Raw genomic sequence first — 24,335 nt, 5'->3', positions numbered from 1 at the left:
TTGAAAATTTGCTCAAACTTGGAAAGCTCAAAACACAAATCTGTGGAGCTTCAGAATCCGAGAGAGAACTTACCCACAAGCCTCAGTGGTGTTGAGAGAGTAATAGACACGACCTGGCAGGTACCTCGCTTGTCCACTTGGTGCTCCTGGGGGGTCTCTGGGAGCTCTATTTCAGAACCCACTTCTGACCAATTAAATTTAACAGAGTTCAGTAAAGCAAATAACAATTCATGAATCGGGCATCTGGACTGGAACAAGTTCAGAGAGACTCCAGCACTGCCATGTGGTTAAAGAAGATTCATGGACAGTAGAGTTCAGCATTTGACTTAGACAGTTTGAACAATTGACGGCCTTTACTTGGCCAAGATTTGGTGATCAGCAAAGAGGAAGGAGTAGAGAGGAGGAGTGAAAGTAAGTGGAGCCAACTCTAGCCAGGACAAACAGCTAACATTTTTGCTTTTGAACACCTTAACTAAAGTATCCTTCTAAGTGAAGCTGATTAAGTCTTAACCCAGGTTATAACTTAATCAAGGAGCCAAGAGGTGTCTCCAAAGAGGTTAAAAAAAGAAGAAAACACCAAAATCCAGTTTATTCAGATCCAAAAAGTCACAAAAATGACTCAAAGAAAGGAAAGTATCACTAGTATCAATAAACAGCAAAAGTTACAAAAATACCAAACTAGAACAAGTTCATTTTCTGCCCAAGAATTGAACCTACACTTCTGAGGTGAAATCACAGAACTCTAACCATCAGGCTATGTGGGAAACTGGCCTCTGCCACTATTCCCACAGGGGTGGTGTTCAAAGGACTTCTATTTTCATTTTAGATCAGATATTTGCTCTTCAACTTTGTCAAGAGAATTTTTATGGCTAGTCATGAAATTGTTACATGTTCTTCTTTTAGTTGTGATCTTTTTATAAATACAAATAAGGCAATTGTTCAGAATAAGGATCTTTAAAATCTGTTTCTTTTTTAATTGAGGAATCTTTAATTTAAAGCATCCATTTTTGGCCATTAATTTTTAATGAAGTACTTATTTTAAATTGGATATCAAAGCAAAAAGGCCTTCCAAAAACAAGTCAAACCCCAAATTCAAGAGTATTCTTCTAGACAGACTCCCTATTCTCTGTGTAATTGGGGAGAAGTCTCCCCAAGACAAGACTCTTCCTATAATATAGGGATAAGCCAACCAAGATCCAGAATGAGCCACAATGCCTCCAGAGAGGCCAAACAATTCAGAAAAGGAAGGGGGTGCCCTGCGTGCTTTGAATACTCACCAGGGAATCTCCTAGTTCCTGAAACCATTTCTCCACTGTGAATAGGCCAGAGCACCGTGGGTCAGCAACATCCCACCAGTAGAGACAATGCCAGAGATGGCCCTCAGTCCAAAAGAACCAAGCCACCGCTAGGGCACATCTCTGAGTCTGCCCCACTGGTGAGAGACTGGTGAGCTGCAGGCATGTGCCCAGGAGGGCGATCCCGGACAAGCCCCTGATTCGTTGCTGCCCAGCTGGGTTGTATTGCCTGCTGCACAGAGAAGAACCAGTCTACTGAGACAGTCAGGAGTGCAATGGAGAAAGGGTTTAATTCCACAGAGCGCTAAGTGGGGAGAGAGGAGGAATTTCTCAAATCTGCCTCTCCAAGAATTTGGGAGAAAAGGTTTCTAAAGATAGTTTGGTGGGCAAAGAATTAGGCAATCTTCTTGTGTTGAGCAGGTTCCTGGGTTGGGGTCACAATTCCAGCTGAGTCAGTTTCTTGGTATGGGTCACCAGTTTTGGTGGGTCACCCAGGGCACTGGGACTGGGGATCTGGAAGATATCTTAGAAACCACCTTTAGATTTTGAAAGGCGATGTTATCTACAGAGAAAGTTAAGAATCTTTATGACTCCAGAGTACCAGTTACAGAGAAGCAAACAGGGGGACAGTGGCTGACTATTGCCATTAGTTTTAGCTAGGTCTGTGCCTTCACAAAGTTTAGGCCATTACCAGTTTCACCATACACCCCGTTATTAATTTTTAAATCAGTACTGTTAATATCAGAGGGTAGAGTGAGTTAGAAATGCGTTTTATGCGTACCTTCACACAGGCATTGAAATCAATGGAAGAAACTATATCTGCACTGAGGATTAAAAGACCAAAACTGAAATATTTTTGCAAACCACAAGTTTCTGTTTCTTGTGCTCTATTTACTTGATGTTTCATTTATTCTAAGTCACTGACACTTATTTTTTGTTTAGGCATGTCTACATTTTTCCTAATTAAGAACCTTAAACATATAGGTATCTTTGTTGGTAACTCAGAAGATTTAGCTATTATCATTAGACCAAGAATATTAACAATATTTTGCCCAAGCAAAAAAAGTACGCTGACAATTTGAAAACAATTTTACTCTTATTTTACCAATAATACTTTTTTACTAACCCATTTTATTTACCAAAGATTACTAAATTCACATGAACTAGAAAGCACTCGGGTTTCTTTAATTAATTTATGAATGCTCCTTTATTTATAAGCCTGTCCAGAACCATGTAGGCACAAACATATAATACATGGACATACATAAAACATATGTAAACATACACACTCACACCCATGCACACAAATTTCCAATAGATTTTACCTCAGAACTCTAGCCATGATCCCAGCAATACAAACTGACCAGTTTGTAAAAGACAGTTGGATCCAACTTTCTTCTGACAAAATTGGAACTTGTTAACATGGCTAAACTTTAGTTGCCCTGATAGGTAACCTAATTTCACCTGTATATCAAAGTTTTTTGTGACAGTTTGATTTTTTTAAAAAAATCCCTTTATCACTTTTCTTCTTCAGTTTAAAATGAGTTTTAAATGTTTACATTTTAGCTAGAACTGGCTGCAAGATGATCTTCAGGTAGCCTCTGATTGGTGACACCATAAACAGTGAGTTTTTCTCAACATCAATAGAAAAAGCAGGTTTAGAGTAGACAGGAAAAAAAGATAGCTTGAGAGACTCAACATTTTAACTCTACAGTGGCAGGTCAAACATTTGAGGTCTGAATTTCCTTGATGTAATTTATTCTTCAGTAAAATCTTGAGCACAAGAATTAGCCATAACCAGCTGGAGTCCTAGAAAACCTGGCATGAATGTGAACCTTTCCATTTATACCAATGCTTGCAAATAGTGAAGCCATAAACCAACTGGGGTGCCCAAAAAGGGTTGTTCTCCTTGTCTTTCCTCATTTTTAAAGGATTTCTTTCCCATTCTTCTTTAAAACAAGCAACCGAACTGTAGTCTACAATTTAGTGTAGTGGATCAGAGTGTGCTGATTGTGGGTGGGGACTCCACAATGGCTCACCACTGAGTCATTCTCACCCTCTTACCTGTCTCTGTTTCTCTCTGGGGATATACAACGTCTGGGAGGGCTCAAAAAGATGAATGATCAGCTCTTACATACATTTCCTGGACAAGCCGTCTTGTAATTAATTTTGTTGGGGGGCTCCCTATAGGGCCACTTTTGCCATGGGTAATTGCCCCAGGCAACTCCCACTCCGACCCCTGGTCACCCAGGGGTGCCTTGTGGCTGGGAGGAGTAAAATGTCCTTTCTCTTCAGAGCTGAGGAAGTCAGTGTCTCATTTATCTACAAACAAGACAGTTTGGTTTCCTCTTTGGCAAATGTGCAGAAAAGCCAACTGAGATTAATTTTGGGATGAGAAGGCAATGGAGAAGACCCTTTAGAATGCACCTCCAAATCAAAATTAGGATCCCAAACAACAAATTTCTACGAAAAGAACAAACAGCTCTGAATACCAGAGACCATCAACCAAGAATGGGGTTCCGGAGCTCAGGAGAACTTACCAGTTTCACCCAAGAAGAAGCCTGGAGTCAGGCAGTCCAAAAGGGCCATGCTGGTACCTGGCACCAAGTTTGTGCTACTCCTTTGGGGTGGGGGGCCCTGAGTCTTCTCTGAGCCCATGTCTGGGTACCAATCTTGTCAAAAGAAATGAAGCCAAACTCTACAATGTAATTTAGAGGTTTATTGAAAGCTGAATTTGAGGAACATGTCCCAGAGCCATGCCCAAGATGCCTTGAGCAAGTGGACTCCCCATGGTTGGGTTACAGTTTGGTTTTATACATTTCAGGGAGAGAGAAATTACACATAAAGTCATAAATCAATAAATCGAAGGCATACACTGGTTTGGCCTGAAAAGGAGGGACATCTCAAAGTGGGGTGCATAGGGGTTATAAGTTGGTTTAAAGACTCTTTGATTTGTAGTTGATTGAAGAAATGAAACTTTGTCTAAAGGCTTGGAATGTTTTAAGTTAAAATAAGAAGTCTGTGTATCAGAGATAAGCCACCAGACACATATCCAGACACAGTTCTTTGTTATGTAAATTGGGGACGTGCAGGTTTGAGTGGCATAGCCTTAGGCCTGTTAACCAGTTACAGTGGATATCTACAAGCAGGGAGGGGTCATGATGAGGCATGTCTGACCTCCCTTGTGTAACTCAGTGTTAGGGCATTTCTGGGGTTCCCTTGGGCAAGAGAGGGTCCATTCAGTCAGCTGGGGGGAGAGCTTAAGATTTTATTTTAGTTCACAGTATCAACTTCATAAATACATTAAAATATAACTAAAAACAGTACTATAATTACCACTAACAACACTCAGCCCAGAGGATACAATTTAAGATTTCTTCCTCCCTTCCTCCCTCCCTCCTTTCCTTCCTTCCTTTTCTTTCTTTTTCTCTATCTTTCATTCTTTGATTTTAGGGTATAGAATCAAAATACTGTTTTAAAAAATCATTTGAAATAATTCTTCTCTATGTTTTTATGTCACTTTTGATTTAGCTATTTTCATTTGCTTCAATTTGTATCTTTATAATTTTGAAATTGATTCTATTTTTACTTTTTATGTGTGTTTTGTATAGGTAAAATATTTCTATGGATCTGAAGTCAAAATGAAGAACGGGAATTTTTTTTTTTTTTTTTTTTTTTTTTTAAAAGTGTGCTGTCTTTGATTCTAACTGATGCTATTTGCTTCTGTAAATATGGCTTGCTGGCTTAGTGGAGCCGTGACAGGCGTGACAGGCCCTGGGGAGATAACCGCAAGTTACTTCCTGATAAAGGGCTGGAGAGCCCCGGGGCCTCCAACCAATTAACGAGATAAGAAGGGCAAGGCATAATCAGAAGCCTGTCCCGCAGCTTAAAAACCAACCAATCAAAAGCCAGTCCCGCGGCTTGAAAACCAACCTATCAGGAGCCAAGACAATCAGCCACTTTTGAAAGAGCAAATGAATTAAGGGAGGGAGGGGGGATGGCATGCCCCGTGCATGTAATCTGCTGAAAAGTATAAAAGACATGCGCCCCCGCTGCGCGGGGTCCCTGCCCATGGAAAGAGACCACTGCATTGGTGCTCTGGGCTTGGCCCCTAGCTCGAGCTAGTCAGTAAAACTCCTTTGCCTTTTTGCAGCCTCAGTGACTCTGTCTTTCTGTTCCTGGGGCCGAGGGAAACCGGCTCTAACAAAAATTATGAAACAAGAGTCATTTACAGATTTTCACTTCCATCCTAGACTTCTCTTCCCTCTTCTCTCCCTCACCCTACTATACATGTAACAATGTTTTTATTATTTCTAATGAGTTTTTCAATTATTTTTTCAGAATAAGTCTTTAACATCTAAAGATATAAATATTTGCTCACCATATGTGAAGTATTATATACGGTATGAATTTTAAATTCATATTTATATTTTCATTTTGTGGTATTCAGTTTTTACACATTTTAATTAATCTTTCATTTTCTGGCTTCTGGGTTTCATACCTTACTTAAAAAGAAACCTAAAGTTCAAGATTACTTATATACATAGAGAAATCCGTAGTCTTTTGTTTAAAGTTTTTATTCATTTATTTAATGTTTTGTCATTAACTTATCTAGAATTATTACACAATAATTTCTTTAATAATAACAATAATAATAATGAATGGTAAACATGGGCACTCATTATCTGGTACTTACTGTGCTATGCATTTTACATGCATTATCTCATTTAATCTTCTAAGAAACACTTTGCAGTTTCAAAGTATCATTGAATTTAACAGATGAGAAATTGAGAGGTTAACTACCTTTCCCAAGGTCACAGAGCTTGAAGTGGCAAAGATTTCAACCCAGCACTGTGGTTCAAAAACTAAGGAGGCTTTTTAAAGTTAATTTCTGTTTTATTATCTCTAATGAGGGGTACACTATTTGGCAAGTTTATTTGTTATTTATATTGCATCTTTTCTGAATTGTCTTTTTCATACTTTAGGGCCTTTCTTCTATATTAGTGTTAATTTTTCTTATTGGGTTGTAAGAAGTTGTATATATTATTGTAGAGATAGTAACACTTTCTCTAATATGTTGATAAGATTTCCTTCCATTTGCTATTTGTTTATTTTCAGCATATTTAGTTAGTAAAAGTTTAAATATATCTCCTAGTTGAATATGCCACTTTTTCCTTATGGATCACTGCTTTTTTATTTTATTTTATATATTGATTTATTTTGACACAGAGTCTCGCTCTGTTGCCCGGGCTAGAGTGCCATGGCCTCAGCCTAGCTCACAGCAACCTCAAACTCCTGGGCTTAAGCAATCCTACTGCCTCAGCCTCCTTAGTAGCTGGACTACAGGCACATAGCACCACATCCAGCTATTTTTTCTGCTTTTAGTAGAGACAGGGTATCACTCTTGCTCAGGCTGGTCTCAAATTCCTCACCTCAAGCAACCTTCCCGCCTCGGCCTGCCAGAGTTTCAGGATTACAGGCGTGAGCCACGCTCCGGGCCATGGTCACTACTTTTCAAGTAAGGCTTAGAGAGGCCAATTTCACTTGCAACTTAAAGGCAATTTGTCAATGTAAATTCTAATTTTTTTTTTTTTGGTTTGTTTGTTTTCAGTTTTATTACACCTGAATCTCTATTTGCAAGTAGTAAGGTAACAAGTCTACAATATTTCTTTCCTCATGATCCTGCCCATGTGGGCCCTGAGGCAGACGGAGACCAACCAGAGTCCCCTTCTCAAGTCCAGCTATTATGACAGCAGAAAATGAATTACCCTAGAGAGGCCAAAACAACCACAGAGAGGGACATTGTTCTATTTTCATTGTAAGCATTTTTAACATATATCCAAACATATTTATTACAGAAGTGGGTAAAAATCTGTATATGTATCACTTTAATTTTTACAGTCATTTTTATCTATACTTGTTTGACCACCTACTAATTCATCTATCAATCCAAGTACATCATAGATATCAGTGCACTTTTGGAGGGTATGGTTGCCAGAGAAAACGGAGGCTGACCAGGTAAATTGGAAATTCAGATAAATAACAAATAATTTTTAGTTTAAATATGTCCAAAATATTGCAGGGCATGGAACCCTGTACTCTTTCTTTTGGTAACTAAATCTCACAATCCTACTGGAGAGGGCCACTTAAATTGAGGAAGAACTGAACTCCTGAAGAAAAGTAACTAGGATCACACACACAAACACATCTATTTATTTACATCAAGATGGAGTCAAATGCAGACCAATGTACCTGTTCTTCATTCCTTTAAATCAAGCAAGTTCAAGCTTTCTCAGAGTTTTTGATGCTAGTTTTCAAAAAGTGTAATTACAGACATACAAAAGAAGGTGATTCAGGACAAGCCCATGGCAGCAGCTGTAACACATGGAAACTCTGCAGTGCAGGGGAGTGACTTGATTCAGTACTGCTCACTCCACAGGGCCCAGGCACCCTGCATCCAGGGTCAGCTTCCTGCCATACCTGCCCTGCACCAGCTGCAGTTCTGAGCTCCCCATGCTCCTGCCTTCTCTCCTGCAGACGGTTTGCTCTTGGCTGCCACAGGAGGATGCTGGAGAAGTGGCTTGAAGCTGAGAGGCAGGGGCTCCTCTGCAGGTCCTTGTAGACTCCACCCCTTCTGGGTGAACAGCTTGGAGTCTTTTAAGAGAGATCTTCAGTCACTTCTCTCTGCCTGTGGCTTGGTCAAGAGGACCAGCTCCCACTCATTGGCTTCTGTCCCAGGGGTCACTTCCTTTTTGAGTAGGATTTGAGGTTTGAGGGGTATTCTGCTCCTGTTATCATCTGGTCCTTTCTATGTAAGGCCCAAGAGGGGAAGGCATGCAGTGGGCCTTATCCCTGCTTCTGGCTTTCCTGCTTCCTGGTAAGTGTTAATGTGTTACACTGATCAATGCTTAATGGAGTTGGCTTGTTTTGCATGGGGTGCCATACTAAGGAATTCCTCATTGTTTTTTGTTGTTGTTCCCATTGCAGCCAGTCAGATATCTTCCAATTTTGAAGGGAGAACAATGTCAATCACCAAGAAAACCGGGTCATCCATTATTATCACTTGTGATATTCAACAAAGTACCAGCAAGTACATCCACTGGTACCTCTTCCAGGAGGGCAGGACCCCACGATGCATTCTATACTATGACTTAGTTAACTCCAAGATGGCATTGGAGTCAGGATTCAGTCCAGAGAAATACCATGCTTATGCAAGCACAGGGAAGAACTCTAGGTTTATACTCTAAAATCTAGAAGAAACTGACTCTGGTGTGTACTACTGTGCCACCTGGCTCAGGCACAGTGACTCTGATCTGCCCTATGCCACAGAGAAAACCTTGTCTGTGGCTGCTCCTGGTACACAAGACAGAGCAGCCCCTGTCTCACTTCCTGCCCCAACTTCACTGAATTCTGAACAAAGAAAAACCCTGGGTTCATGGCCTAACCACCCCTGTTCCATCCCACTCTCCTGTGAGCAGCTGCACCCTGCCCCCACCCTACCCCTGGGAGTCTCCTAAAGACTCAGCTGCCTTCCCCAGGCCTTAGGCCAGCACTCTGGCAGACAGCATGGTCCTTTCAGCTCTTGTAGGGGCTGGTGCAGGCCCATTCACTCTGCTTCATAGACTGTTAAGTGTCCAGAGTGTTGATCTATAGAGAGAGAGATTTAGGACAGCATTATGGGAAGATTAGTTATACAGAATCATTTATCCAATCATTGTTCAGAGATCGTGGGGAGGGGCTGATGGTGCTTATTCATTGTGTTCATAACAGTGTGAGCAATACTTTCATTATCACTAACAACACTAGGGCTAGGTTTTGAATTTGGGGATGCACTCCCTCCCTGCCTCTCTCCCTTCCTGTCTTTGTATCTCTGTCTCTCCTTTACAGCTTGCTCTCTTGCTTTTCGGATTTCTCTCTCTCTCTGTGTCTCTCCTCTCTCCTCTCTCTCTCTCTCTCTCTCTGTCTTTCTCTAGTCTTAGGATGTATAATCAAAATACTGTATTGAAAAATATCACTGGAAATAATTCTCTTTATGTTTATGCGACCTTTGATATATTGCTAGTCCTTTTTCTTCACTTTGTATTTTCGTATTTTTCAGACAGGTTTTATTATTTCATTTTGTTTAATATTTGTTTTGCATATATATGTAAAACATATATATGGGTCAGAAGTCAAAATTATAAGCAAAGATGCATGTAGACATTTTCCCTTCCATCCTAGGTTGATCTTCCCTCTTCTGTCCCTCAACTTACAGGTGACAATATTTTTGTCAGTTCAGTTGGTTGTTTACACTTTTTCTTATTTATCTAGAAGAAATCTTGCACTTTTGAATAAATATTTATTTCATCATATGTGCAACATGTATTGTTTCTATTTGACTTAGTGTTTGTGTTTTTGTTACAGCCCAGCCAGGTCCCTTCACCAACCGCTCTGTGAAGCCAATATACTGAGACAGCAGGGGTTGCCACAGAAAAAGATTTTATTTTGCAAGGTGCCAGGTGAGGAGATGGGAGTAAATTCTCAAATCCACCTTCCTGAGTTTATTGGGCAAAAAGGGGCTAGGGAATTGTGTCTGCTTATTGGTGGGGGATGGGCTCATAGGGTTGGGATGCAGAAATTATCTTCTGAATTGGGAGGTTTCCTGAGTGGGGGCAGGGGTGGGTTCAGGGCTGCGGGGTCCATTCCCAGGCCTATCGACAGGTCTGGTTGGCATCAGTAGATCTCTGGGAGGCATTCTGGAAAAAACCTGAAAGACCAGTCTTACAATTTACAGCCATAATGTCAAGTGTGTAACTACAGCAATTTTGGCTATTTACATAGAAGTCCTTGGGATTTATGACAGCAACTTTATCATCAGAATCCCAGTGTCTTGGGATTTCCAAACATAATGCTATCAATAGAAGTAGTGGGGAGAAGTCACTAATCTTGCACCTACCTGTCTGGGAGGATAGCGGCATTAAGCGGTAACTAATTACAGCAGCGAGGACCTTAGGGAACAATAGCTGGTAAACTTCTGGCTATATCAGTACTTGTATGAAAATCAGACTTTGATTACTGTTTATACCTGTGGCTCTATATTATTTTAATATAAACAGCTTCATTTTTGTTTTGGTATTCTGGTTTAATATATTTTAGTCAATCTTTTATTTTCCGTTTTCTGGCCTTAGTTGAATACATGCCCGCATTTCATGATTGTCCACTAAGAAATGCATATTATTTGTTTTAATGCTTTTATTCACTTATTATTTAATGTTTATATCATTGATCTATCTGGAATTTAATACCATAATTACTGTATATATAGTAATAATAATGACAGCTAAATATGGGCACTCAGTCCCTGAGAGTTACTGCAGGGACTACATACGCAAATACCTTGCAAGTATTATCTTATTTAATCTCCATAAATATCTCATAGAGGGTTCAAAGCACCATTGAATTTAACAGATGATAAACTGAGGCAGGAAGAAGTTAAATAATGTTCACAATGACATAGGATTTATTGTGGTAGAGATTTCAACCCAAGCTCTGTGGTTCAGAAAATGAGATTTGTTAATTCCATTTGCATTTCCTTATCTCTAATGAGTGCTAGCATTGTTTCCTAAGTTTATGAGCACTTATGTTTCTATTGTGAATTGTTTTTCATACTTTCTGTCCATTCTTCCATTGGAGTACTAATTATTACCTTTGTCTTGAAAGAATTATTATATACCACTTTAGAGAGATTAACTTTTATGATATGTGTTAAAAAATGTCCCCTCATTTCCTGTTATTTATTTTTGGCACCTTTTGGGAAACAGAACTTTGAATATTACTTTTATTAAAATCTACGAATTTTTATCTTGACTTTTGACATCAGGCTTAGAGAGGTCAATCTCAACCTAATGTTTATATGCATTTCATCAATGTTAAGTTTTAGTGCTTTTCAGTTTTCATTTTTGTTACACCAAAATCTCTATTTGTACATGGTAAGACAACAATTCAACAGTATTGTTTCCACATGGTGAATCAATTCCCAATAGGGAATTTATTGAATTCCCTCACTGTTCTCAATGTATAACTTTATCATATGATAAAACATTACCTATATGTGGATCTCTTTCTGGATTTTCCATTGTGTTCAATGAGCTTTACATTCTAGTGCCAATATTTCCCTCTTTTCATTTCTGTAACTTTGTACTTCTTTTAGATTCCTTTGGAGTTAGTTTCTTAAGATTATTTTTATTCTAGTATGATGGCAATTCTCTCCTTTCTCATTTTTAAACTGCAAACATTTTCCAGGATCTAATGTCCTTGAGCTTGTGTCCTACATAAGGACTTGGAGGGCTCATCTTTCAAAGTTGCTCCTATGGCAGCCTCATGTCCCTGCACATGTAGTCCCTGAGCCAAAAGGGAGACCAACCAGTGTCCTGTACCCTTCTCATTCCCAGATGTTATGACAGTAAAAGACGAATTACCTGAGAGAGAACAAAACAAATACCAAGAAGGCCATTCTCCTAATTCTAATTGTGAGAAGTTTAAATAGATATCCAAACATATTTATAAAAGTAGTGGTGAACAACTGTATAGACATCTCTTTAATTTTACCATCAACCTACTATATATGTTTGACCACCTATGACTAGAGGTGAATCCATACGGTAGGAGACCACTGCAGCCAGGACAGACGCATCCTTGCCAGGCTCCGGCCTGTCCTCTCCGGGATCCTGCCAGGGGATCGTCCGTGGTTCCAAGGAGAAGGAGGAGGAGGGCTCCGCGGGCTGGAGAAGGCTCCGTGGCAGCATCCGGGAAGCAGCAGCGGGATCCATGGACCGATCGCCCATCGCCACCCTGACACCCTGCGGGCTGGCTGTGTACGTGAGTCTCCCCGAGAGTCCAAAGGCGTTACGCCTGTGACTGGGAACGCCGGACTACCCGTATGCCTGGGTGCCCCTCTGTACTCAGGGGTCCTTCTTCCCCGTCCCCGGAGCCTGGCGCTATCAGGACCTGCGTGACTGCCAGTGGCTTCTGAAAGAGAGACGGGGCGGGAGGCGGTTAGTTTACATGTATTGTGTCGGCAGGTGGGAGTACCTGGACTCTGGTCTTCCCCGTTTGCCTCGGGACTCCTTGAAGTTACCTTTCCTCGTGGAGAGCGCCCCGGAGCCGTTCCGCTCGGGCTAGGGGGCCGGGTGCCATTCATTTTCCGTGGGGTTCCTGCTGGGGAGTGGGATGGTCTGGCTCCATCGTGGTGAGGGTCGGGGGTCTGGGGCGCCACCTGAGACCGGCAAGTGTTGGAATGACCTCGCCCACAGGAGGTGAGCCAGCTTTCCCATCCGAAGAGGACGACACCCAAGCTGACAACGACCACCACCTCACCTGGAACTCTGGATGCCAGGGACAGGTGTGCAGGGAAGGCCGGGAAGGAGACTCTACCACTGTTGGGCCTCATGCCCTCCCTATGCTCACGCCTGCCTTCTCTGGCTGAGGCCGGATGGCAGAGCAGCAGAGACTATGGTGGGAGAACAGCTGTCCCTGCACAGGGGGCCTTGCTGACTAGCTCAGCCATCCAAGGTGGCATTCCCGTGGCGCTTGGCAGCGCTTTCTCTTTCCTAGGTGCCGGCTTGTACAGTGACAGGATGCCCCCACATTTTTTCTCATCCTCCATGGCTTCCGAGGGCTTGGACCCTTGCTCTCCGGATGAACCCGATGCGCCAGAAAACATTCCCACTCCATCAAGGACAGCATTGCGCGGCATCCACTTCCTGAGGCTTTCCTTCTCCACGGTGCCTTCTTAGTCACTGCGGAGGCCTGCAGTCTGTATCCATCAGCCCAGCCATTTCTTCTGCGACCTGGGCATCAAGTCTTGGTGTCAGGGCCCCATCAGTCGTTCCCCATGGTACACATGGGCTGAGTGTCAACGCAGCTTGCCTGGCCTTTGCCTGCTGAGGACGACGCTTTTTCACTTGGCGTCTGCTCTCCGTTCTTCCTTTCTTGCCAGGAGATATGCGCTTGGCTTGTTCCTGGGGAAGTGTGGGCAGGGGCAGGCCTGGCAGGAGCCTTTGCCAGCCACTGTTTGCACTGAATGGGCGGGGTAGGAGGAGAAGGAGCGGGGGTTTTGTGTGTGCGTGTGCAGGGTGGTGGCGGCCCTGTTCCCCTTCGCAGAGGTTTTGTTGCTGAGTTTCCTGCCTGGGTACCCCTTTTGTCTTTGGCCATGAATGCCCAGTCTTGCCCAGGCCTCCAGAAGGAGGCCCGCGCATGTGGGCCTAGGTAGGCTCTGCTTACCCCGAGTGCCCTTGGGGCCCTCTGGGGCCCTGGAAATAGTGCCTGCTCCCCAAGGTCGGTCTTGGAGCGGGCCAGTCCCACTTGGGCAACGCCCCCTCCAACCTTGCGCCCTGCTGGGCTGTGAGGTCTTAGCCAGGCACCCCTCTGGTGAAACTTGCTGTCCCTGGGACTGGCAAGGCTGCTGCGCCTTTCCGCCTTCCCTGAAGAGCAGTGGGGGCAGGCAGCAGCCCGTGGCGATTAAGACCGGGCCAGTACCTGGTGGGCCCGGGTCCCATGGAGGCGCAGGACACCTAAGTTGGTGAACTGTTACCTGGAGCCTTCCCTCGGGCCTCAGGAAAGTCCTTGTGCCCCACGGGCCCCATCCCCGCACACCAGAGTTCATCGCCGCCGCCGTCGGCAGCCACGCCTGTCCCTGGTGTGTCTCATGCCATCTCAGATCCCAGGAGGAGGGAATGCAGTGTTCGCCTCTCCCCCTGAGGCCGGCCCTCCACTGGGAGCTGGGATCCGAAGCAGAGCTCTGCTCAAAGGCGTCCTGAGAAGAGGACCGGGACGATGTGCCCCCCGGTCTTGGTCCTTGACCGTCCGGGCCTGGTTCCCTCGCAGCCTCCTTCTGCCCTGCCTGACACCCTAGGCAGCACCGTCTCGCCCTCCACCGCCGCCGCCTGTGGGCGCCCGCCTGCATCGCCGGATCGCGAGGCCAAAGCCGCCAGAGCCTGCTCACAGCCTGGCCGGCGGCGCGGGCCGACCTTACAACTGCGCATGCGCGGGTCGCCGTCACAATGACAGCGACCTTTGCCTAGAGGCGCGGCCCTATGGTGGGAGCCCCCTGCGGCCAGGCTAGAGGCGTCCTTGTCCGGCTCCGGCCTGTCCTCTCCGGGATCCTGCCAGGGATCGTCCGTGGTTCCAAGGAGAAGGAGGAGGAGGGCTCCGCGGGCTGGAGAAGGCTCCGTGGCAGCATCCGGGAAGCAGCAGCGGGATCCGTGGACCGATCGCCCATCGCCACCCTGACACCCTGCGGGCTGGCTGTGTACGTGAGTCTCCCCGAGAGTCCAAAGGCGTCACGCCTGTGACTGGGAACGCCGGACTACCCGTATGCCTGGGTGCCCCTCTGTACTCAGGGGTCCTTCTTCCCCGTCCCCGGAGCCTGGCGCTATCAGGACCTGCGTGACTGCCAGTGGCTTCTGAGAGAGAGACGGGGCGGGAGGCGGTTAGTTTACATGTATTGTGTCGGCAGGTGGGAGTACCTGGACTCTGGTCTTCCCCGTTTGCCTCGGGACTCCTTGAAGTTACCTTTCCTCGTGGTGAGCGCCGTGGAGCAGTTCCGCTCGGGCTAGGGGGCCGGGTGCCATTCATTTTCCGTGGGGTTCCTGCTGGGCAGTGGGAGGGTCTGGCTCCGTCGTGGTCAGGGTCGGGGGCCTGGGGCGCCACCTGAGACCGGCAAGTGTTGGAATGACCTCGCCCACAGGAGGTGAGCCAGCTTTCCCATCCGAAGAGGACGACACCCAAGCTGACAACGACCACCACCTCACCTGGAACTCTGGATGCCAGGGACAGGTGTGCAGGGAAGGCCGGGAAGGAGACTCTACCACTGTTGGGCCTCATGCCCTGCCTACGCTCACGCCTGCCTTCTCTGGCTGAGGCCGGATGGCAGAGCAGCAGAGACTATGGTGGGAGAACAGCTGTCCCTGCACAAGGGGCCTTGCTGACTAGCTCAGCCATGCAAGGTGGCATTCCCGTGGCGCTTGGCAGCGCTTTCTCTTTCCTAGGTGCCGGCTTGTACAGTGACAGGATGCCCCCAGAATTTTTCTCATCCTCCATGGCTTCCGAGGGCTTGGACCCTTGCTCTCCGGATGAACCCGATGCGCCAGAAAACATTCCCACTCCATCAAGGACAGCATTGCGCGGCATCAACTTCCTGAGGCTTTCCTTCTCCTCGGTGCCTTCTTAGTCACTGGGGCGGCCTCAAGTTTGTATCCATCAGCCCAGCCATTTCTTCTGCGACCTGGGCATCAAGTCTTGGTGTCAGGGCCCCATCAGTCGTTCCCCATGGTACACATGGGCTGAGCGGCAACACAGCTTGCCTGGCCTTTGCCTGCTGAGGACGACGCTTTTTCACTTGGCGTCTGCTCTCCGTTCTTCCTTTCTTGCCAGGAGATATGCGCTTGGCTTGTTCCTGGGGAAGTGCGGGCAGGGGCAGGCCTGGCAGGAGCCTTTGCCAGCCACTGTTTGCACTGAATGGGCGGGGTAGGAGGAGCAGGAGCGGGGGTTTTGTGTGTGCGTGCGCAGGGGGGTGTCGGCCCGGTGCATCTTCGCCGAGGTTGGGGTGCTGAATGCCCTGCCTGGGTACCCCTTTTGTCTTTGGCCATGAATGCCCAGTCTTGCCCAGGCCTCCAGAAGGAGGCCCGCGCATGTGGGCCTAGGTAGGCTCTGCTTACCCCGAGTGCCCTTGGGGCCCTCTGGGGCCCTGGAAATAGTGCCTGCTCCCCAAGGTCGGTCTTGGAGCGGGCCAGTCCCACTTGGGCAACGCCCCCTCCAACCTTCTGCCCTGCTGGGCTGTGAGGTCTTAGCCAGGCACCCCTCTGGGGAAACTTGCTGTCCCTGGGACTGGCAAGGCTGCTGCGCCTTTCCGCCTTCCCTGAAGAGCAGTGGGGGCAGGCAGCAGCCCGTGGCGATTAAGACCGGGCCAGTACCTGGTGGGCCCGGGTCCCATGGAGGCGCAGGACACCTAAGTTGGTGAACTGTTACCTGGAGCCTTCCCTCGGGCCTCAGGAAACTCCTTGTGCCCCACAGGCCCCATCTCCACTCACCAGAGTTCATCGCCAGTCCCCAGTGAGTCTCATGCCATCTCAGATCCCAGGAGGAGGGAATGCAGTGTTCGCCTCTCCCCCTGAGGCCGGCCCTCCACTGGGAGCTGGGATCCGAAGCAGAGCTCTGCTGAAAGGCCTCCTGAGAAGCGGACGGGGACGATGTGTCCCCCCATCCCCCCACCCCCCTTCGTCTTGATGCTGGACCGGTCCGGGTCTGATTCCCTCGCAGCCTCCTTCCGCCCTCCCAGACACCCTAGGCAGCACCGTCTCGCCTTGGTCCGCCGCCCCCTGTGGGCTCCCGCCGCCCTAGCCTGCTGACAGCCTTGCTGGCCACTGGAGCGGACCTTCAAACTGCGATTGCGCAGGGCGCCGTCACAATGACAGCGACCGTTGCCTAGAGGCGCGGCCCTATGGTGGGAGCCCTCTGCGGCCAGGCTAGAGGCGTCCTTGTCCGGCTCCGGCCTGTCCTCTCCGGGATCCTGCCAGGGATCGTCCGTGGTTCCAAGGAGAAGGAGGAGGAGGGCTCCGCGGGCTGGAGAAGGCTCCGTGGCAGCATCCGGGAAGCAGCAGCGGGATCCATGGACCGATCGCCCATCGCCACCCTGACACCCTGCGGGCTGGCTGTGTACGTGAGTCTCCCCGAGAGTCCAAAGGCGTCACGCCTGTGACTGGGAACGCCGGACTACCCGTATGCCTGGGTGCCCCTCTGTACTCAGGGGTCCTTCTTCCCCGTCCCCGGAGCCTGGCGCTATCAGGACCTGCGTGACTGCCAGTGGCTTCTGAGAGAGAAACGGGGCGGGAGGCGGTTAGTTTACATGTATTGTGTCGGCAGGTGGGAGTACCTGGACTCTGGTCTTCCCCGTTTGCCTCGGGACTCCTTGAAGTTACCTTTCCTCGTGGAGAGCGCCGTGGAGCAGTTCCGCTCGGGCTACGGGGCCGGGTGCCATTCATTTTCCGTGGGGTTCCTGCTGGGGAGTGGGATGGTCTGGCTCCATCGTGGTGAGGGTCGGGGGTCTGGGGCGCCACCTGAGACCGGCAAGTGTTGGAATGACCTCGCCCACAGGAGGTGAGCCAGCTTTCCCATCCGAAGAGGACGACACCCAAGCTGACAACGACCACCACCTCACCTGGAACTCTGGATGCCAGGGACAGGTGTGCAGGGAAGGCCGGGAAGGAGACTCTACCACTGTTGGGCCTCATGCCCTCCCTATGCTCACGCCTGCCTTCTCTGGCTGAGGCCGGATGGCAGAGCAGCAGAGACTATGGTGGGAGAACAGCTGTCCCTGCACAGGGGGCCTTGCTGACTAGCTCAGCCATCCAAGGTGGCATTCCCGTGGCGCTTGGCAGCGCTTTCTCTTTCCTAGGTGCCGGCTTGTACAGTGACAGGATGCCCCCACATTTTTTCTCATCCTCCATGGCTTCCGAGGGCTTGGACCCTTGCTCTCCGGATGAACCCGATGCGCCAGAAAACATTCCCACTCCATCAAGGACAGCATTGCGTGGCATCCACTTCCTGAGGCTTTCCTTCTCCACGGTGCCTTCTTAGTCACTGCGGAGGCCTGCAGTCTGTATCCATCAGCCCAGCCATTTCTTCTGCGACCTGGGCATCAAGTCTTGGTGTCAGGGCCCCATCAGTCGTTCCCCATGGTACACATGGGCTGAGTGTCAACGCAGCTTGCCTGGCCTTTGCCTGCTGAGGACGACGCTTTTTCACTTGGCGTCTGCTCTCCGTTCTTCCTTTCTTGCCAGGAGATATGCGCTTGGCTTGTTCCTGGGGAAGTGTGGGCAGGGGCAGGCCTGGCAGGAGCCTTTGCCAGCCACTGTTTGCACTGAATGGGCGGGGTAGGAGGAGAAGGAGCGGGGGTTTTGTGTGTGCGTGTGCAGGGGGGTGGCGGCCCGGTGCCCCTTCGCCGAGGTTGCGGTGCTGAATGCCCTGCCTGGGTACCCCTTTTGTCTTTGGCCATGAATGCCCAGTCTTGCCCAGGCCTCCAGAAGGAGGCCCGCGCATGTGGGCCTAGGTAGGCTCTGCTTACCCCGAGTGCCCTTGGGGCCCTCTGGGGCCCTGGAAATAGTGCCTGCTCCCCAAGGTCGGTCTTGGAGCGGGCCAGTCCCACTTGGGCAACGCCCCCTCCAACCTTGCGCCCTGCTGGGCTGTGAGGTCTTAGCCAGGCACCCCTCTGGTGAAACTTGCTGTCCCTGGGACTGGCAAGGCTGCTGCGCCTTTCCTCCTTCCCTGAAGAGCAGTGGGGGCAGGCAGCAGCCCGTGGCGATTAAGACCGGGCCAGTACCTGGTGGGCCCGGGTCCCATGGAGGCGCAGGACACCTAAGTTGGTGAACTGTTACCTGGAGCCTTCCCTCGGGCCTCAGGAAAGTCCTTGTGCCCCACGGGCCCCATCCCCGCACACCAGAGTTCATCGCCGCCGCCGTCGGCAGCCACGCCTGTCCCTGGTGTGTCTCATGCCATCTCAGATCCCAGGAGGAGGGAATGCAGTGTTCGCCTCTCCCCCTGAGGCCGGCCCTCCACTGGGAGCTGGGATCCGAAGCAGAGCTCTGCTCAAAGGCGTCCTGAGAAGAGGACCGGGACGATGTGCCCCCCGGTCTTGGTCCTTGACCGTCCGGGTCTGGTTCCCTCGCAGCCTCCTTCTGCCCTGCCTGACACCCTAGGCAGCACCGTCTCGCCCTCCACCGCCGCCGCCTGTGGGCGCCCGCCTGCATCGCCAGATCGCGAGGCCAAAGCCGCCAGAGCCTGCTCACAGCCTGGCCGGCGGCGCGGGCCGACCTTACAACTGCGCATGCGCGGGTCGCCGTCACAATGACAGCGACCGTTGCCTAGAGGCGCGTCCCTATGGTGGGAGCCCCCTGCGGCCAGGCTAGAGGCGTCCTTGTCCGGCTCCGGCCTGTCCTCTCCGGGATCCTGCCAGGGATCGTCCGTGGTTCCAAGGAGAAGGAGGAGGAGGGCTCCGCGGGCTGGAGAAGGCTCCGTGGCAGCATCCGGGAAGCAGCAGCGGGATCCGTGGACCGATCGCCCATCGCCACCCTGACACCCTGCGGGCTGGCTGTGTACGTGAGTCTCCCCGAGAGTCCAAAGGCGTCACGCCTGTGACTGGGAACGCCGGACTACCCGTATGCCTGGGTGCCCCTCTGTACTCAGGGGTCCTTCTTCCCCGTCCCCGGAGCCTGGCGCTATCAGGACCTGCGTGACTGCCAGTGGCTTCTGAGAGAGAGACGGGGCGGGAGGCGGTTAGTTTACATGTATTGTGTCGGCAGGTGGGAGTACCTGGACTCTGGTCTTCCCCGTTTGCCTCGGGACTCCTTGAAGTTACCTTTCCTCGTGGAGAGCGCCGTGGAGCCGTTCCGCTCGGGCTAGGGGGCCGGGTGCCATTCATTTTCCGTGGGGTTCCTGCTGGGGAGTGGGAGGGTCTGACTCCATCGTGGTCAGGGTCGGTGGTCTGGGGCGCCACCTGAGACCGGCAAGTGTTGGAATGACCTCGCCCACAGGAGGTGAGCCAGCTTTCCCATCCGAAGAGGACGACACCCAAGCTGACAACGACCACCACCTCACCTGGAACTCTGGATGCCAGGGACAGGTGTGCAGGGAAGGCCGGGAAGGAGACTCTACCACTGTTGGGCCTCATGCCCTGCCTACGCTCACGCCTGCCTTCTCTGGCTGAGGCCGGATGGCAGAGCAGCAGAGACTATGGTGGGAGAACAGCTGTCCCTGCACAAGGGGCCTTGCTGACTAGCTCAGCCATGCAAGGTGGCATTCCCGTGGCGCTTGGCAGCGCTTTCTCTTTCCTAGGTGCCGGCTTGTACAGTGACAGGATGCCCCCAGAATTTTTCTCATCCTCCATGGCTTCCGAGGGCTTGGACCCTTGCTCTCCGGATGAACCCGATGCGCCAGAAAACATTCCCACTCCATCAAGGACAGCATTGCGCGGCATCAACTTCCTGAGGCTTTCCTTCTCCTCGGTGCCTTCTTAGTCACTGGGGCGGCCTCAAGTTTGTATCCATCAGCCCAGCCATTTCTTCTGCGACCTGGGCATCAAGTCTTGGTGTCAGGGCCCCATCAGTCGTTCCCCATGGTACACATGGGCTGAGCGGCAACACAGCTTGCCTGGCCTTTGCCTGCTGAGGACGACGCTTTTTCACTTGGCGTCTGCTCTCCGTTCTTCCTTTCTTGCCAGGAGATATGCGCTTGGCTTGTTCCTGGGGAAGTGCGGGCAGGGGCAGGCCTGGCAGGAGCCTTTGCCAGCCACTGTTTGCACTGAATGGGCGGGGTAGGAGGAGCAGGAGCGGGGGTTTTGTGTGTGCGTGCGCAGGGGGGTGTCGGCCCGGTGCATCTTCGCCGAGGTTGGGGTGCTGAATGCCCTGCCTGGGTACCCCTTTTGTCTTTGGCCATGAATGCCCAGTCTTGCCCAGGCCTCCAGAAGGAGGCCCGCGCATGTGGGCCTAGGTAGGCTCTGCTTACCCCGAGTGCCCTTGGGGCCCTCTGGGGCCCTGGAAATAGTGCCTGCTCCCCAAGGTCGGTCTTGGAGCGGGCCAGTCCCACTTGGGCAACGCCCCCTCCAACCTTCTGCCCTGCTGGGCTGTGAGGTCTTAGCCAGGCACCCCTCTGGGGAAACTTGCTGTCCCTGGGACTGGCAAGGCTGCTGCGCCTTTCCTCCTTCCCTGAAGAGCAGTGGGGGCAGGCAGCAGCCCGTGGCGATTAAGACCGGGCCAGTACCTGGTGGGCCCGGGTCCCATGGAGGCGCAGGACACCTAAGTTGGTGAACTGTTACCTGGAGCCTTCCCTCGGGCCTCAGGAAACTCCTTGTGCCCCACAGGCCCCATCTCCACTCACCAGAGTTCATCGCCAGTCCCCAGTGAGTCTCATGCCATCTCAGATCCCAGGAGGAGGGAATGCAGTGTTCGCCTCTCCCCCTGAGGCCGGCCCTCCACTGGGAGCTGGGATCCGAAGCAGAGCTCTGCTGAAAGGCCTCCTGAGAAGCGGACGGGGACGATGTGTCCCCCCATCCCCCCACCCCCCTTCGTCTTGATGCTGGACCGGTCCGGGTCTGATTCCCTCGCAGCCTCCTTCCGCCCTCCCAGACACCCTAGGCAGCACCGTCTCGCCTTGGTCCGCCGCCCCCTGTGGGCTCCCGCCGCCCTAGCCTGCTGACAGCCTTGCTGGCCACTGGAGCGGACCTTCAAACTGCGATTGCGCAGGGCGCCGTCACAATGACAGCGACCGTTGCCTAGAGGCGCGGCCCTATGGTGGGAGCCCTCTGCGGCCAGGCTAGAGGCGTCCTTGTCCGGCTCCGGCCTGTCCTCTCCGGGATCCTGCCAGGGATCGTCCGTGGTTCCAAGGAGAAGGAGGAGGAGGGCTCCGCGGGCTGGAGAAGGCTCCGTGGCAGCATCCGGGAAGCAGCAGCGGGATCCATGGACCGATCGCCCATCGCCACCCTGACACCCTGCGGGCTGGCTGTGTACGTGAGTCTCCCCGAGAGTCCAAAGGCGTTACGCCTGTGACTGGGAACGCCGGACTACCCGTATGCCTGGGTGCCCCTCTGTACTCAGGGGTCCTTCTTCCCCGTCCCCGGAGCCTGGCGCTATCAGGACCTGCGTGACTGCCAGTGGCTTCTGAGAGAGAAACGGGGCGGGAGGCGGTTAGTTTACATGTATTGTGTCGGCAGGTGGGAGTACCTGGACTCTGGTCTTCCCCGTTTGCCTCGGGACTCCTTGAAGTTACCTTTCCTCGTGGAGAGCGCCGCGGAGCCGTTCCGCTCGGGCTACGGGGCCGGGTGCCATTCATTTTCCGTGGGGTTCCTGCTGGGGAGTGGGATGGTCTGGCTCCATCGTGGTGAGGGTCGGGGGTCTGGGGCGCCACCTGAGACCGGCAAGTGTTGGAATGACCTCGCCCACAGGAGGTGAGCCAGCTTTCCCATCCGAAGAGGACGACACCCAAGCTGACAACGACCACCACCTCACCTGGAACTCTGGATGCCAGGGACAGGTGTGCAGGGAAGGCCGGGAAGGAGACTCTACCACTGTTGGGCCTCATGCCCTCCCTATGCTCACGCCTGCCTTCTCTGGCTGAGGCCGGATGGCAGAGCAGCAGAGACTATGGTGGGAGAACAGCTGTCCCTGCACAGGGGGCCTTGCTGACTAGCTCAGCCATCCAAGGTGGCATTCCCGTGGCGCTTGGCAGCGCTTTCTCTTTCCTAGGTGCCGGCTTGTACAGTGACAGGATGCCCCCACATTTTTTCTCATCCTCCATGGCTTCCGAGGGCTTGGACCCTTGCTCTCCGGATGAACCCGATGCGCCAGAAAACATTCCCACTCCATCAAGGACAGCATTGCGTGGCATCCACTTCCTGAGGCTTTCCTTCTCCACGGTGCCTTCTTAGTCACTGCGGAGGCCTGCAGTCTGTATCCATCAGCCCAGCCATTTCTTCTGCGACCTGGGCATCAAGTCTTGGTGTCAGGGCCCCATCAGTCGTTCCCCATGGTACACATGGGCTGAGTGTCAACGCAGCTTGCCTGGCCTTTGCCTGCTGAGGACGACGCTTTTTCACTTGGCGTCTGCTCTCCGTTCTTCCTTTCTTGCCAGGAGATATGCGCTTGGCTTGTTCCTGGGGAAGTGTGGGCAGGGGCAGGCCTGGCAGGAGCCTTTGCCAGCCACTGTTTGCACTGAATGGGCGTGGTAGGAGGAGAAGGAGCGGGGGTTTTGTGTGTGCGTGTGCAGGGGGGTGTCGGCCCGGTGCCCCTTCGCCGAGGTTGCGGTGCTGAATGCCCTGCCTGGGTACCCCTTTTGTCTTTGGCCATGAATGCCCAGTCTTGCCCAGGCCTCCAGAAGGAGGCCCGCGCATGTGGGCCTAGGTAGGCTCTGCTTACCCCGAGTGCCCTTGGGGCCCTCTGGGGCCCTGGAAATAGTGCCTGCTCCCCAAGGTCGGTCTTGGAGCGGGCCAGTCCCACTTGGGCAACGCCCCCTCCAACCTTGCGCCCTGCTGGGCTGTGAGGTCTTAGCCAGGCACCCCTCTGGTGAAACTTGCTGTCCCTGGGACTGGCAAGGCTGCTGCGCCTTTCCTCCTTCCCTGAAGAGCAGTGGGGGCAGGCAGCAGCCCGTGGCGATTAAGACCGGGCCAGTACCTGGTGGGCCCGGGTCCCATGGAGGCGCAGGACACCTAAGTTGGTGAACTGTTACCTGGAGCCTTCCCTCGGGCCTCAGGAAAGTCCTTGTGCCCCACGGGCCCCATCCCCGCACACCAGAGTTCATCGCCGCCGCCGTCGGCAGCCACGCCTGTCCCTGGTGTGTCTCATGCCATCTCAGATCCCAGGAGGAGGGAATGCAGTGTTCGCCTCTCCCCCTGAGGCCGGCCCTCCACTGGGAGCTGGGATCCGAAGCAGAGCTCTGCTCAAAGGCGTCCTGAGAAGAGGACCGGGACGATGTGCCCCCCGGTCTTGGTCCTTGACCGTCCGGGCCTGGTTCCCTCGCAGCCTCCTTCTGCCCTGCCTGACACCCTAGGCAGCACCGTCTCGCCCTCCACCGCCGCCGCCTGTGGGCGCCCGCCTGCATCGCCGGATCGCGAGGCCAAAGCCGCCAGAGCCTGCTCACAGCCTGGCCGGCGGCGCGGGCCGACCTTACAACTGCGCATGCGCGGGTCGCCGTCACAATGACAGCGACCGTTGCCTAGAGGCGCGGCCCTATGGTGGGAGCCCTCTGCGGCCAGGCTAGAGGCGTCCTTGTCCGGCTCCGGCCTGTCCTCTCCGGGATCCTGCCAGGGATCGTCCGTGGTTCCAAGGAGAAGGAGGAGGAGGGCTCCGCGGGCTGGAGAAGGCTCCGTGGCAGCATCCGGGAAGCAGCAGCGGGATCCGTGGACCGATCGCCCATCGCCACCCTGACACCCTGCGGGCTGGCTGTGTACGTGAGTCTCCCCGAGAGTCCAAAGGCGTCACGCCTGTGACTGGGAACGCCGGACTACCCGTATGCCTG

At 51.7% G+C, this 24,335-nt stretch overlaps 1 gene segment (V, D, J or C); it reads left to right on the top strand.

Moving 5' to 3' along the window:
- The first annotated feature begins 8,129 nt into the window (after nt 1-8,129).
- On the top strand, nt 8,130-8,883 carry LOC123647022. The segment is given in 2 exon segments: nt 8,130-8,172; nt 8,283-8,883. Coding segments are annotated over 2 exon segments (644 nt in total).
- Nucleotides 8,884-24,335: the final 15,452 nt, after the last annotated feature.

This window comes from Lemur catta, chromosome 11, assembly GCF_020740605.2.
Source record: "Lemur catta isolate mLemCat1 chromosome 11, mLemCat1.pri, whole genome shotgun sequence".
Classification (NCBI taxonomy): Eukaryota; Metazoa; Chordata; class Mammalia; order Primates; family Lemuridae; genus Lemur; species Lemur catta.
The sequence above is the reverse complement of the archived record's forward strand: the minus strand, read 5'-3'. Positions and strand labels throughout refer to the sequence as shown.